We start from the raw sequence: 16,950 nt of genomic DNA, 5'->3' as shown, positions 1-16,950 counted from the left end.
AACTGCTGAACCATCACTGAAACTGAAGACTCACAAGCCTATGAACAGACCTACAGGAATGCCTTGCCCTGCTCTGAATCAATTCAGACAAAGGCAAAAATGCAGTAAACAATAGCTTTTGCATTTTGCATGAGTTCAGTCCCCCCCCAGGAATGTGTTCTATTGCCTCATCCACAAAACTATCTACTTAAGGTTTATTTTAAGGTCTAACTCTACAGGTAGTCGAGAACAAGTGACTTACTGAAGCACAATAAAACTTTGAAGATAGCTCTGAAATCCATCTTTCTGCAAATGAGAAATCTGAGGTGCAGTAGGGCTCAGATGGCTACATTAGCTCCATCAGTCATTGAATTAGCATAATTCTATACATGCACCAGAGAATTATCACACCTGAAGAGAGTGTGCACATAGCATCAGTTGCAGTACTATGTACAGTGCAGCATATGTTGAGGCAGAGCTCATTATGTTTGCGGTTATCTCAGATGAAATTGTCTTGGGTGAATTTAATGTAAAAGAGTTCATATGAACCACATCTCTTTGAGCACATTTCTCCTCTGAAAATCCATAAGAGACACGTTAGATTATTATAGTATTTTTCTAAAATTTAATCAAAAGTTGCTCTTTGCACTCCATTAAATCTCACTGATGATTATTATAAACAACAACAAAAAGATCCCAGTAGAGATTTTTCTGTTATTATGGTCACTCCCTTTTTTCAGATTTCATAATGCTTGTAGACAAAAGGTTTTCATCCTCCCACTTCTTTTTCTTTTATGTTTTGTCAGATGACACTCCAGAGACATGTATCTACTCCAACTGGTCTCCGTGGTCTGCGTGCAGCTCCTCGACATGTGAGAAGGGGAAGAGGATGAGGCAGAGGATGCTGAAGGCACAGCTGGATCTCAGCGTGCCCTGTCCACATACTCAAGACTTTGAGCCATGCATGGGGCCTGGCTGCAGTGATGAGGGTCAGAATCATACAAACACAACATCAGGGTTTCAGTCCACAAATGGGAAGGAACATTTAAGTGACTGTCATTCATATTGATATTATCTCTGTTTAAAACTGTAATAAGACAGGCGCTTTTTTGAGGGCAGTATACACAGAAAGTGTTCTTTTATTCAAAAACAGCAGGATAGGATCAAGTGGAATAGGCTAGAATGCAGGAGTGTATTGTTCTTTTTAGTTAATTCAAAATAATTAAACTTTAAATTGTAGTTTTAAAAACAAAGTTTGTTCCTGCTACATCATGTTATTTATATATGTACAGTATGTCGTTATTAACAGCATCTCTCACATGAGGTTGGTGCCACCTTATGGTCAGAGAATATAATGACATTTCTAAAAAAATATTATAATATTTATTAGACATTATTTATGAGAGATTGGTCTGGTTAGATTCCATGGCCAGTGCTAAGAATAATGATAGCAATAATGCAAAACAGCATTTCTTATCAGCATTTATCTCAACTTTGTTGCTCATTTTGAAACTTTTTTTCTTCTTCACATATTTACGTATTTAAATGTTTTTTTAGTAATACATTTTGGGATTTCCAATACTATAAAGGATGTACATTAAATTTGGTTCTTATGAGGTAGATTTTTTGTTTGTTTGTTTTGTTTTTATTAATTTTACTGTTTTCCCTGTAGCAGATGTATTAATTAATTAATTAATTAATTCATTCATTCATTCATTCTTTGTTTGTTTGTTTGTTCGTTTTTAATATGTAGATCAGCTTATGTTGTTTATAACTGGTCTGACAATTTAACCTTACATCCTGCAAGGATACAATTAACCAATCATACAATGACTCAATGAATTTTTTTTGTGCACACCAAGAGCTTTATTGATCAGACATCTTGGGGCACCTTGCCTTGACCAGGACCATTTTAAGAATGTCCTAAAGCAATGATAACTAGATATTTTTATCTGGTGACATAATCTTTGCATCATTCCTGGGTAAGGCTGCATCTCAGTTCTCTACGGGCAGTGCTATGGATTTTCCCCTCGGAGACATTAAAAGGTCAAAGCAGCTTCTGCATAGTTTTTAGTGCCAGAGTGGAAATTAATAAAAATGCATAGCTCTTTTTTGTTACTGCTATAAAATTAAATATTTTAAACATATACATGGTAATGAGTAACATACTGTAGAATAATATATATATATATATATATATATATATATATATATATATATATATATATATATATATATATATATAAATATATATATATATAAATATATATATGCATGTATGAATGTTTGATATGTAGCTGTTCTTATAATGTGTTAGAAACTTAAAATAAGTTAGATATGAATTAAGATGTCCATTTAATACTTTAAATCTATCTAATGCAAATCACACGCTAGTGGGTGGACAGGTGGGTGGATTTTCTTTAGTGTTTGATGAGGTGTTAATATCCATTATTGACTGATTATCATGCGATGACATAGAGGTGTCCTCCAGGATATCATATTTATGGTTTTATTAATGATTCATGAAGCCATGTTTTATCAAGCAGAACAAATGCCAGTAATTTGAGGGAAGAGGGAAGTTCAAGCTTTGCATCATAAAAGTTTAATCTTGCCCATCTGGCTATAACTACAGTAGCATTAAACTATTACAAGCATTAATATTAGCAATTATTTATGGTGGCATTGTATATTATTGCCTGCAGAAAGGGTTTAGCTTAAGCTTTAGAGTAGAGTAGAAGTAGCTGATTATCTGAATCACGTGTGTTAACAAAGAGAGAGATGCAAAATATACAGAGCTGGGGGGCGCGAGGACTGGAATTGAGAACCGCTGTTCTAGAACAAAGATTCAGAGCCTCATTCCTGTCCTCTAGTGGTCGCTATGGGAAACGCATTCAGTGTGACAGGCGTCTGAAGCAAATGTCTAAACATGACAATAAGGTTGGCCAGCGATTGCTATGAAAGGGGTCTGCAACTTTCAACATCAGAAGAGCCATTTTGGCCCCTTTCGCACTAAATAAAATTCACATGGGGCCACAAAACCAATTGAATCCCAAAAATGAAGATAACACAGCATATAGTTAAAGTTTTATATTATATTATGTTACAGGGCAGGGACGTAACAATAATTTCAGAAGTAAGGGGATCAGAAATGTAAAATGTAATACTACTATGTGTGTCTAATAATCATAAAAAAAAAAAAAAAAAAAAAAAAAAAAAAACTTTATTTATTGGCAAATAAATAAAATACACTGCTGGACAATAACCAATAATTTGCATTCTATAAATATATATATATATATATATATATATATATATATATATATATATATATATATATATATATATATATATATATATATATATATATATAAATATATATATATATATTTTTTTTTTTTTCTAATGACAATTTATGATTATGATTGGTACAAAAAAAAATTATCATGGAATAAGACAGAAAATAAAAAAAAATAAATAAAAAAATTATCATAGAATAAGACAGAAAATATATTCTTATACTGTCTGTACTGTAATAAATTATATGTCAGTTAGCATTGTATCTCATATATATATATATATATATATATATATATATTTATATATATACACACACACACACACTTTATTGCCTGGAGAAGACTTGAAAAACACACATATATTGTTGTAATCGTATATTGTCTTCACATATTATCAGTTGTGGTTTATGCTTTGTCCATATTAGGGATTTCCTGGCACATTATAAGTTTTTACTACTTCTATTAGTCTGTTTTGGACTTTCTATGCAAGAGCACGCTCCAGCTTCGATTATGAATGAAACAGACACTGCAGGGAGAGTTTAGCACTCCGTAATGTTCACATAATTTTGGATACAAATAAAACATATCCATAATTATATGACTATTTTGCCTCTTTTAATTCAAATCTGTGTGAGCTAGGGGTGTGCCAGTATGAGTATTGGTACCGAACGGTTCACTGGCAAATTCCAAATGAAAGTGTCATCCCTATGCCCTAAAAGTGGGGACTTTGGAGTGAGCAGGGCACGGGCGTGCCAATATGTAGTCGTTAGGAATGCACATGGCAAAAGGAGCGACATAATTTCCTCATTATCTTCAGCTGGGACATTCCCGTGACAATGCAGCACGTGTCCGTCAGCATATACTCTGATGGACACAACATAAATATAATAATATACATTTTATATTTTTAAAAGTTTTATATATATATTCGTTTTTATATATTACATATCATATTTTAAAAACGTTTTAAAATATAAAATGTTTATTTGCAACAGTTATGCTAACAACAATAAAAATACATTTATGACAGTAAAACAGGGACATCTGCTGATGGACACCATGCTGCATTGTCAGACTAATTGCCTCGGCAAGAACGGGACTCAAAATGTGTGTGATAGGGAATTCTCACCACGACCACAACGCACAGCATGTATCCAGCTAGTGGGGGATCATAACACACTCCGTTCAAGCACTAAAATTCCTCAGAAATCAAGCGAGAACAGAAATACATGCCGAGAATGCATCACTATGAGCTTATTCGACTTCCACAAGAGACGAACAAACTCATGCAAATGCTGTCTAGATTCTCGGGTAAATGGTGAAGCACACCTCCCCTTTCAGTAGCCCTGCAAATGCATCATGTTGAGCACAATCAACCTCCTTGTGTGTAGAACATGTTCAATTCACACTTATCCACATAGAAATAAGTGCAATGGGCACATTCAATTCCCTCTCAAACTGTACATGCTTGTTTCTCTCCCAAACATTGATGAAGATTTTCATGACCTTTCATGACCTTTTATACTGTGGTCGCACCGGTAGTGATGTCATAGGCTGTCGGCAGCCAATGTTATTGTCATGCCTGTTTAGACATGTTTAGGCAATTGCTTCAGACACCAGCCACCTTCCCCTTGGAAGAGAACCTCTATTTTAAAACATCTTTCAGCTTAATCTAATGTTATCTGTAATTCCCAGCAGGGCTGATGGTTGAATGTTAAAAGGTTTTTAACAAGGACATGCATAAAAAAATTACCCTTGACTTTTACAGATGCTTCCAGTTGCATGATGTCAGAATGGATCACATGGTCACCATGCAGTATGTCATGTGGTGCAGGTGTGCGTTCTAGGGAGCGCTATGTAAAACAGTTTCCTGATGATGGCTTTGCTTGCATCCATCCCACTGAAGAGACAGAGCCATGCACTGTCAATGAGGACTGCTGTGAGTCTTATCTACCTATGGACTAACAGATGTTTACAGTTGTAATTGCAATTTGCTTTACAAGTTTATCGCAAGTGTTTGTCAATTGCCAATTGTGCAGGATTTTCCTGTACCTATAGTTCTTTTTGGTCCTTTATGGCTATAAAGGATCTCATAACAGGATTCTCTGCTCCAATCATATGTATTGTTTATCTTTCTGGCTTGTGTAGCTCCAAGCAGTTGCTTGGTTACTGAATGGGGTGAATGGGATGCATGCAGCGCCACCTGTGGCCTTGGCATGAAGAGACGGGAGCGGATGGTAAAAATGCCCCCGTCTGATGGCTCCATTTGTGGGGCTGAGGTGGTGGAAGTGGAGAGGTGTATGATGCCAGAATGCCGTAAGTGCAAACACTTGCATGCATAGCAATACATATTCATGAACATGTACAAGCTCATTAACAGACTCTCACGCAGTACATGTCTGTGAATGTTTAGGTGGACATGAATTAGCATAATTACAAAGCAACATTAAATTGTTCACAATTACATATTCACATACATGCATATGCACATATGCACATTGAACGCAAATAGTGAAAACATTACCCTACTTAATAAACTCTGCAGACCCGGTACCGGGTCCAAAAATAGCATGCAACATGTTCTCGTTTCATTTGCACACCCTTCCTTATAAGGGATTTGCCCATATATGGGTTCATTTGAAAGCTTAGAGTGTTTTCTTTACAAAGAATACCATTAATTGGGGTTTTATGATACATAAAGTAGTCAAATTAAGCTAAGAAATATATTTCCCCCCCCTACAAATTTCCGTCTAACGATTGCGATTAATTTTTCATAAGAATGTGTATTTAAAATATTTTTCACAAAACAGTCAAGTCATATATCACAAGAAAGCTCTTATTCTCAGGAATCTGATGATGTAGATCATTTTATTGTGTGACAATCACAGATCGAATGATCTTCAACAGAATCGCGATGTAACATTTCTCACCTCATTGCTAATTATTATATATCCACTTCAGTCAGCCGCAAACAGCCACACATACCTATATACTCGATATAATCTTTTAGATTAGAATCTCTTCTTTCAAACAAGACCATTTTTACGTTTCTGCGTGCTTCCATTGCTGAGATATAAAGCGTTCTGTACAAGTGCGCAATAGAGGTCCAAAGCCCTGTGAGCGCTGACCAGACCTCTAACTCATATGATGCGCACTAAAGCCTTTCTCCTGCTATACACATCTGATCTCTTTGTGAAGCGCTATTAGTCCTAATAGCTGTCACTCAAAAGCCGTCTGAACCAGTCAGAGGTGCGAATAGCCGCAACAGGGGGGTCACTTACTGCCCCGTCCTGTTTCCGTCCGGTGACGTCACAGAACCGCTGGCCGAAGGGAAATTGAGTGTTTGGCTGCTTCTAAACAAAGACCACGCGAGGGGGAAACTACACGCGGAAGAATCTCCGGATTAACAATGAATAATATTCATAATACAAGTTATGGAGGACCACCGTCGCCGTGGAGAGGTCAGGACGCGCATCTGGTAAGCGTATACGCGTGATACTTGCTTTTATACATTTCATTCTTTATTTTGAAGCCTCGAAGCTCCGCTAGCCATAAGCTTATCTGTTTATTTTCATAATTTTCATATTTGACCGCATTTCAGTGAATATACAGTAAACAGTACAGTATACTGGGTGGATGAACATAAATTAGTTTGTTGACGCTCCGAAGTTCGCGTTGAAGCTTCGGGGACGCGGATTTATCGCTGGTTTTGAATAATAACAAACAGACACGCTATAAATATGAAATATCATACATGCTTGAGACAGGCGAGGTCTCCCAATCTTTACACGATGCAGAATAGACATAAATGAAATGATATTAAGCTGGAGATTGTGGATTCTATTTAAGACTGTGACAGACCAGATATTTTAATAATTCTATGCATGTCGCTATTGCGCAATATGATTTATTCTCTTTTAAAGACTGTTCAGAAAACACACACACAAAAAAGCACATTGTATTGAGATGGTTCATCATATGTGAAACAACATAAATAATACTATTTGTCACAAACAGCAGCTTTTTATGTAACTTCTGAGTGTTTTCTGTAAAATAATATACAGATATCACATTATTCCATACTGCAAGTGTGCAAAAGATGACTTCATACTTATTTAGACTAAAATTTTATACAAAAATGGTATTATTCCTTCCTTCAGTTGGAATAGAATAACTTTTGCATAGATTAAGATAGAAAGAAATTTCTTTTTTCCTCTATTAGCTGACATGTGCTAGAAAAACATGAAATTGGTCTAAAGTTACTAGGCCCTTCATTGCCTGAGCTATACTATTTCAAACTTCAGTTTACACAAATAAAATAAAGCGCCTTGTTTTTTTCCCTATTTATTATAACACAGACAGCATATATTGTCATTTTTATCAATTTCAACAGTGTTTTATGTAATTTCAAAGGGTTTCCTTTAAAATGATACCAAACTTTGTCATCTCACACTTTTGAATGTGAATAGGGAAGCATTCAAAATTAGGAAGGAAAATGAAAAACGGAAATCCCCAAAATAGCATTTGTGCTTTAAACATTCAAATCCATAATTCACAAAAATACACTCACAAACATATTCATACTCATAGTAACATATTCATATACACAATAATGTATTAGTGACAATTAATTAAACGTACTGTACACACACAAATGCTCACATCACACCGTTCACACACAAATTCACATGTACGCTAAAATTACCATATTCACACAGAAGAAAAAAATGCCTCCATTAACATATTCTCACATACATGCCTACATTAGCATATTTAAACAGAATACACACCCACATGCTTGCATTTCTCATTGTTATGATGCTAATGATGTTTTTTTTGTATGTGTATATAGATACAATCCCATGTTTACTGTCCCCATGGTCAGACTGGAGCGACTGCAGTGTGACGTGTGGTAAAGGCACACGGACACGTCAGCGTGTGCTCAAATCACCTGTGGAGTTGGGAGAATGCAAGGAGGAGCTGGAACAGATGGAGAAATGCATGCTGCCAGAGTGTCGTGAGTTACACATATTCTTTCTCTATTACACATACACACACAAACATAACAGTCGACAGGCCTCAAACATAACAGATGCACAGTACAGTATGTGTCTGTGTGCATGTGTGTGTTAGTTAATTAGCTGTAAATGTGAGAGTGGGTATAGGAGAAGTACTGTCAAAGTCTGATCTATCTGGCCTTCCTTCCTTCCATAAAACAAATATATATATATATATATATATATATATATATATATATATATATATATATATATATATATATATATATATATAATAATTAAGAATTCTTACTCATCTGAATGAAAATAAAACAATAATAAACTTTAGAAACAATACAAACATATATTATATTACTATTTTTATTATTCAAACATTAAACACATTCTGTACTGTAAATTTCAATGAGATAACAAGGCCTTGGTTTCTTTAAATAAATAAAAGTACTCTGCCAAATGAATGCCTTTTGTGACAGATTTTCTTTTAAATTATTTTATAGACAATATTTCCATATTGACAAAGGGAACATTTTATGACTTTAATTTAAATTTTCTTGTTATTTTTTAATTAAGGTTACATTTCTAGTTGAGTCATGAAATCTAGATGCACAGGCAGATAAGTTCTTTGCAAGCAATTTGCCAGCTTTCATATTGTTTACTGCAGTACATGGCAAAAGCTGACTGGCCTCTGCTGATCCTGCAACCAGTGAGATTGCTTGCTCAGCATCTAAATAATCTGGTTGAGTGTTTACAGTAAACTGGTCCTGCCACGTACTATTAGAGTTCCCGAGATCCGCCTGTCTAGATCTTCTATTCGATTTAAGCATGCCTATTCATGCAGCAGCAACACATTCTGTATGCTCACAGCAGTGTGTCTGTGTATTTACTGATAGTAGAATGTTTATACTTGATTTGCAACAGCAGAGTACGTAGAAGATCTAGTGCGCAAAGACCAAATACATTAACATGGTCATGGTTGAAATGTTTTATCTTAAATATATAGCAAAAATATATGGCTTTGAGAACCAGCAGCACCTAATAAACAAAATATAGAAAAAAGTAAACATTAAATAATGATCATCCTCTTTAAAATAATATCATTTTCCCTGAGATATGATGTCATGTTCCTATTTGAATATTGTCTTTTTTTTATGTCTTTCTCTCCTAGCGATGGATTGTGTGATGACAGAGTGGTCCGAGTGGTCAGAGTGCAGTAAATCCTGTGGAAAGGGTCATTTGATCCGCTCACGCATGATCACTCTGGAGCCTCAGTTTGGCGGGGATCTGTGCCCTGAGACCACACAGAGAAAAACCTGCAAGATCAAGAAGTGTAATCAAGGAGGGTTAAACAGTGATGAGAGGAAGAGGCGCAAGGAAGACCGTAAGAAGAGGAGGAACAAACAGGGAAGAGAGGAGAGTGCCGACGAGCTCGCAGGTGAACGTGCATTGTCACTGTAAAGGGATTCTCCACCCAAAATAGTTCTCTCATCATTTACTCACTCAAGCCATCCCAGATGTAAATGACTTACTTTCTTCTGTGGGACATACAATTTGAACTTTTTTGACAAGAAGTACCCACTATGCAAAAACGTGTCAATACTATAATATAATATATAGAACAATTGGCCACATCCACAAATTAAATATTTTATTTATTTATTTATAATTTTTTTTCTGCTTACAGGCACTCTAAAATGATGGCCTGATGGCAACACCATGAAACTCAGTTTGTAATGGGTGGTCAACAGTGCAAAGAATAATCTGGACTCTCTTAAGTACATAATTCTGAAAATTGTCTGAAGGACCCTTCTGATCTACACCAATATTCTTCACTGCCACCTATACTACTACGTAACCATTTTTATTGTCAAACTTAAAATGCCATATCAATGCCAAGCCACAAGCAAAAAACAGATACAATAAAATTGTGTGTAAAACAATATCATCATAGTGGGACAAGCTATAAAGTATTTTACCCCCCCCCCCCCCAAAAAAAAGTCATTATTAAAATGGCAAAAAAAAAAAAAAACATTAGTTGGACACTCAATTTATTGCCAATAACCACCCTCAAGTATTTATGAGTATCACCGATTTCATTGTCTAAACATTTTAAACCCTTGTGCGCTCTTTATTTGGAAGTCACACCCATGGACCTCATGGTCAAAAGTCAATATATATATAAAAAAATAAAAATAATTTTTTTTTTTTTTTTTTTTTTGGAATGTTGATCTGCAATGTCAGTTTTGTATTATTACTACTACAGAATACCCCGAACACAGAGAAAGCATTTTGTTACACAAAGCATTACATTTCTATAAAAATGTAACACAAATGAACAATAATGCTTTATCAGAGCCTGATCCGTCTGGGTCGGATCTGATTTCAACCTCTTATTTCAGACTTCTGTGTGAGTGGATGTGTCTGTTTAGCACTATTGATGTTCTACTGTAACCTCTTCCTTGTGGTCCACTTTTTTTTTTTTTACTGCATTTTGGTTGAATTATTGATTTTATTTTACATGTTTGTTGTGTTACAGTCACACAAGTTTATAGGTGTTTGTGTTTATAAGTGTGTGTGTGCATGAGCGTGTGTGAGTAGGTGTGTCTGTTTTGCACTCTTGATGTTTTACAGATTTACCACTTTTTTTTGGGCCGATCTGTAGATTGTGCACACAAAGTTATCTGAATTGTTGTGATTTTGTCAATTTCCCATTAATTTCCTATGGACAGTCATTTTGACCGAAGACCAAGAGTGTGACAATTTTTTTACGACCACTCAGCCGATTTGAATCAAGGCCTCGATTTTTTTCCTGTGTTCACATCCCAAGTGCCATAAAAGTCACCAAATTTAGTACCATTCTGATGAACTTGTGATTTTTTTTGAAATTCTAAACATAAACTTCGAAAAAAAGAAAAATGACCAAAGACCACAGAAGGGTTAACTGTTTATCATCAAAGGACAAGGTGGAGACCTCCTATAATCAATCACCATATACTTCATTTTATTAACGTCATATACTGTACATCTGAGTAGAAATCATATATATCTGGGACACCAATGATGAGAAAATATGAATTTTTCGGTGGAATTTCCCTTAAATCATCACCACGCCAGCATTTTTCAAATCATACGTCAGCATGTTTTGTTAGTAAGCCAGAATAACATTATTGCTGCTGAAACTCACCATTAGCAATTCTGCATCAGAGACACAACATTGAATTACACATGTGTAATTATATTCATCATAGCATCACTCTACATGCCAACACTCTTTCCAATGACAAATCAGCATCACAACATCACCACTTCAGATGTTACAGTTCTGTTAATACCATATTTTTCGGACTATATTTTGCACCTGAGTATAAGTCGCACCAGTCCAAAAATACGTCATGACGAGGAAAAAAAACATTTATAAGTCGCACCGGACTATAAGTCGCATTTATTTATTTAGACCCAAGAACCAAGAGAAAACATTACCATCTACAGCCGCGAGAGGGCGCTCTGTGCTGCTTAGTGTAGACTACAGGAGCACTGAGCAGCATCTCTGGCAGCATAGAGCGCCCTCTTGCGGCTGTAGACGGTAATGTTTTCTGTTAGTTCATTTCTCTTGGTTCATGTCAAATTAATTTTGATAAATAAGTCGCACCTGACTATAAGTCGCAGGACCAGCCAAACTATGAAAAAAAGTGACTTATAGTCCGGAAAATACGGTAATTCTGTTTAAATACATTGCCACTATGGCAAGCCATTTTAGCATTAAACACCCCTTGCTGTACTAGTCATAATTTAGTTTTGGCTAGTCAAAATTCCAATTACAGATATGTTTTCTGCAATTTTGACTCATCATATTTGGAATTAAGATATCTACAATGTAATTATGACTAGTCATTATATGTAGGGGTGCTCCGATCACGATCGGCCGATCGTTAATGCGCATTTCGTCAGTAAAGCCGGTTTTCTAATCAGCGGTTAATTCCATCAGGTGCGTGATTTCACATAGAGCAGCTGTTACTACACAGAGCCGTTGTTAACTGAGAAGATGGGCCAATAAACGCTGAAAATTAACGTGATTTGTGCATCTTCTCTATTAACAACGGCTCTGTCTGATATCTCAGTCTGATTTTTGACTAGGAAGATCTTTCTTTGGAGATATCTGCATTTAATTTTGTGACTAGGAAGAATCTCAGTGTAGATATCTGGAATTAAAAATGTGACTAGTCAAATATACTTTATAGATATATTAAATGTGCGTGCAAATACACCTTTGTTAAGCCCCACCTCAAACATTTTATTAACCAATCCTACCTTGGAAACTGTTGTCATTCGCCATTTTAAAAAAGTATGTAAATAAAAATATAGCTGGAGCATGTGTAAAAGTGGTAGGCCATACAAAGAGGGCTCAGGCTTTTGTCTTATTCTATATATCGTAATGTGTGCTGTGGATTAAACTGCATTAGCCATTATTTACAAACGGACACATGTAAAATCAGTAGCTAAGGATTTGTATAGACCTCACGTCAGCTGTTGGATCATTTGATACAATGTTAAAAGAAAACATTGGCACTCATCACTGAACACAGCAGAATATCATCATCATGGATCTCTTGCTATAATACAATAAAATACTCCCACTTTGCGGATACTTCCTATGGAAACTCGTTTCCGCCGTTTTTTTATTTATTTTTTTTATTAACCTTCACCTTGTTTGACTGCATCTGATTATGAAGCATACTTCTTGTCCTTCATGCATACTATTTGTTCATGTTTTTTTTTTTTTTTTTTTTTTTTTTTTTTTTATAATTCCATTGTTCTTCATTATGTTTAAATATGTAATAAATAATTTCAGACAAGCCGTTTGCGGTTTTCTGCATTTTTTGAACATTACTCTGCATTTGGTGTGTTTTGCAACATGATTCAATTAAAATCACAGCGCCATACATGAATGCATGCTGGAGAACTTTTACCACATATGGCTGCATCCAGATATGATTTAATAATTCCTGAAACACTTCCAGTAGCTTTTCTCTTTTGACAACAAAAGTAGACTTATATTTGATGTTAGAAGTTAGCACTAAACATTAGTCAGGGGGTAGCTCTGGGAGGAGCTAAGTAAATTTAGTCTCATGTCACATAGCAGCAGTTTCAACTATGAGCAGGTACAATTTAGATATCCTGAAAAATAATTGTGACTAGTCGAAAGCGAATTAGAGAGATCTCTAATTACATTTGCGTATGTGTGATGTGTCTATTAAAGATATCTATTGCATCATAGATATATTAAATTGAGATTTAACTAGTCAAAACATATTTACAGATATCTTGAATCTGATTTGTCACTAGTGAAATTATAATTGCGGATATATTTAATTGTAATTCTGACTAGTCAAATTATGACTATGACTCATCAAAATACAATTTATAATTTAGTGCAAAATTATTTTGTCACTGAAACATTTTATTGTCATTTTCACTAGCAACTGCAATTAGATTTATATTGTACAAGTTCACTGTTATCCCACTGGTCACTATTGTGACCATCAGCATGTTTACTGATTCTATGATCACACTCAACAAAACTAAATATATGTGAATGCATATATTTATACTAGGCACCCTACAGACCACGTGTACCAAACATCTTTGTCATATATTTATGTTAAGACACTTTACTAGCCTTAGTAAACTGCTGAGAAGTAAACTGCTCTGGTCATGTGACAATTTGCACTAATCACGTGAAACTGCACATATTTAATTGAGAGCCTTTATTTTTTCCATTGCTTCCATTTTTTCCGTACTGCACAGATGTGCTGTTTTCATTCAAATCAAGTGTGAATACAAGTAGAAAATGTACCCTTGTGTCACGGCTGACACAGAATAGCGTGTGCAGTTTGTATTCAACAAATGGTGCTATGGTGAGACACAGAGGACGCAAATTGTTGAATAAATACGCATACAAAATTTATTCTCATCGCTACGTAAAATCCAGATTGAATCACTGATGGCAGATGGACTATTCTGACAATGTTTTTCATTCTTTTTCTGGATGTTGTCAGTGCAATTTACTTGGCAGTCTATGGGACAGCCACAAGCCTCCCAGTTTTCATCCAAAATATCTTAAATTGTGTTCCGAAGATGAACAAAGCTTTTATGGGTTTGGAAAGACGTGGGGTTAAGTGATTAATGACAATATTTTCATTTTTGGGTGGAGTAACACTGTTAATTATATTTATGGATGGTAAAACCAAAGGTGTATATGTTAAAATGGTGTGTGATACGCTGCTACAGATGATAGAGATGCTCTCCTTTACTAATTTATAACATCATAACAAAACCACTACAGACAGTGTCTCTAAAAAGGCAGATGATTAATTTAACTTACTGCCACTAACAACTGTTGTATCTGGTCTAAATTTCTTCATACAGGATGTAAAATGAAGCCATGGTCTGCATGGATTGACTGTACCAAGCTGTGTGGTGGGGGAATCCAGGAGCGGTTAATGACGGCCAAGAAGAGATATAAGAATGCACAACTAACTAGCTGTAAAGACCGAAAGGAGATACGTGCCTGCAACGTCCATCCCTGCTAGGGCGTACTGAATGGGCTTGTGCGATGGGACCCAGTCTATATTATGAACAGTCTCTGACACACTGTCTTGCAGTATATTTAATGCTCTCTGTTTCGGGTTGGAAAGCTGCAACAGGTAGTCTGTTATTTTTACTCTTATTTTCTAGAATTTGTTGTGACCTAGGCATTGCCTAGCCTGCAAAGGAATGGGAAATCAAGGTGGAGGATGGTCAGAGTTGCAATGTACTGTACAAATTCAGATGTATTAATATGCATAAGTATTTGAGAGTAACATCTCTCTGTGAAGCTTTGAAGAGGGGAATTCTTTTGAAGATGGATTTTTCACAAGCAAGATCATGTCATATTGAAGATTAATATTTTCTGACATGAAATGCAAATACAAAAAAAAAAAAAAATCCTTTTATAGTCTGCGATCCAATCACACACACACACACTTACAGAAAAACAGCATACTTACATTATTATTATTATTATTTTATTATTATTATAATCGTTCTTATATGTCAGACATCATGTGAAGTGATTTCCACCCCTCGCTATGGCAGTTCACATTTCAAGTTTTATTTCATGTTTTATTGGTATATATTCATCAGGTTTTGTTTAATTGTAAGTATCAGTATGTAATATTTTGATATATATATATATATATATATATATATATATATATATATATATATATATATATATACCCACACAAAAATGATCTCAAATCCTAAATTTGTACATTTAGACACTGAAACGTACAATATGGGAATATTGACAACGCATAAAATGTTAACACTATAATGTATTTACAGCTATAGAAACATAAAGACCCAAAACATAAAGATAACAGACTATTAAGTGTAAGTACCATCATTTATTTATTGTTAAAATGTCAAAATGCAGTACCAAAGCAGTCAAAGTGGCTAATGTTGATCAGTCACAGTTCACTCTGGCAGAATATAATTTTTTTGTGTGGTACAGAGTAGAATATACAGAAGTATCAGCAGAAGCTGTTAATCACTGAAAATCTTGTTCCAATATACTCTGTGAAGGTGCAAATATCTCCTTCAAATACATATATTCATTTTAGGGATTTAAAGTGTAGTCTTGTTTGATATTTAATGTTATGTTATCCTTTTAAAGTGAATGTCAATTGCGGTTGATGCAACTGACATTGTAACCTGATCATAAATTCAAAATCAAACTATTAATTACATCAATTCAGTATTCATAATTAATTATTCATAAGCATGCTTGTCTGTAAAGTTCTTAATGCAAACAAGAGAGAGAGAGCTTGTGTGAATCTGGCTACCTCTGTGCGTCTCTAAACAGAGCTGTTATTACCTCGCTAGTGAGAAATGTTGGCTGCATCCGAAAACTGAAAAATGCTGCCTTCGGAGGTCGCATTCCAAGGTAGGAAGGCATCAAGGCACATCCGAAAACAATGTCAGCTTCATTTCCTGTCTCCTGAGATGGCTCCATCTAGCCAGTTTTTGAAGGCAGCATAGATGTATCCTTCGCTGCCTTTGATATCCCACAATCCTGTGCGCTCCATTGTGTGCCAAAAAAATAAAGATGGCGTCTGAAAGTTGCGGTCTGTGGTCAGTTTGTGTGTAAATGTATTTTTCTGAACGTTTTCCAATTTTTATGTAATTTCTAGTGAGAAATTAATATTGCAGTACTGAAATATCCACTTAGTTATAACCAAAGCTCTCTATATTTTGCTGTAGATCATTAAACCATAACTCCGCCTCAGAAGCCTGTCCAAAATCCATTGTATGAGGTGCCTTCGGGCAAAAACGCTGCCTGCAAAGTCTTTCCCTGATTAGACAGCAAGACAGCAAGTCAACAAGCCTAAGTTTTCGGATGCAGCCATTATGTGTGGACTTTAAGTTGCAATACTATATAGGCCAGGGGTCTCCAATCCTGCTCCTGGAGAGCTACTGTACTGCAGATTTCAGCTCCAACCCCAATCAAACACACCTGAACCAGCTAATCAAGGTGTTCAGGGCTACTTGATAATTACAGACAGGTGTGTCGGAACTGAAGTCTGCAGGATGGTAGCTCTCCAGGAACAGGGTTGGAA

At 35.4% G+C, this 16,950-nt stretch overlaps 1 protein-coding gene across 2 annotated transcripts in view; it reads left to right on the top strand.

The window, feature by feature from the left end:
* The window catches only part of LOC113061814 (spondin-1-like), a 184,391-nt gene extending 168,859 nt beyond the window's left edge, over window positions 1–15,532 (top strand). The window contains exons 11-16 of one of the 2 annotated variants that reach the window (XM_026231254.1): window positions 786–968; window positions 5,044–5,214; window positions 5,424–5,591; window positions 8,128–8,292; window positions 9,459–9,725; window positions 14,717–15,532. In XM_026231254.1, the coding sequence (XP_026087039.1) occupies window positions 786–968; window positions 5,044–5,214; window positions 5,424–5,591; window positions 8,128–8,292; window positions 9,459–9,725; window positions 14,717–14,880 (1,118 nt within the window). In that variant the 3' untranslated portion in view covers window positions 14,881–15,532. Of the gene's footprint in view, window positions 1–785; window positions 969–5,043; window positions 5,215–5,423; window positions 5,592–8,127; window positions 8,293–9,458; window positions 9,726–9,974; window positions 10,280–14,716 lie in introns of those variants that run through there. The other variant, XM_026231256.1, reaches the window with a different exon arrangement.
* Window positions 15,533–16,950: the final 1,418 nt, after the last annotated feature.

The sequence above is a fragment of the Carassius auratus genome, chromosome 43 (assembly GCF_003368295.1).
Source record: "Carassius auratus strain Wakin chromosome 43, ASM336829v1, whole genome shotgun sequence".
In the NCBI taxonomy this organism is placed as follows: Eukaryota; Metazoa; Chordata; class Actinopteri; order Cypriniformes; family Cyprinidae; genus Carassius; species Carassius auratus.
The sequence above is the reverse complement of the archived record's forward strand: the minus strand, read 5'-3'. Positions and strand labels throughout refer to the sequence as shown.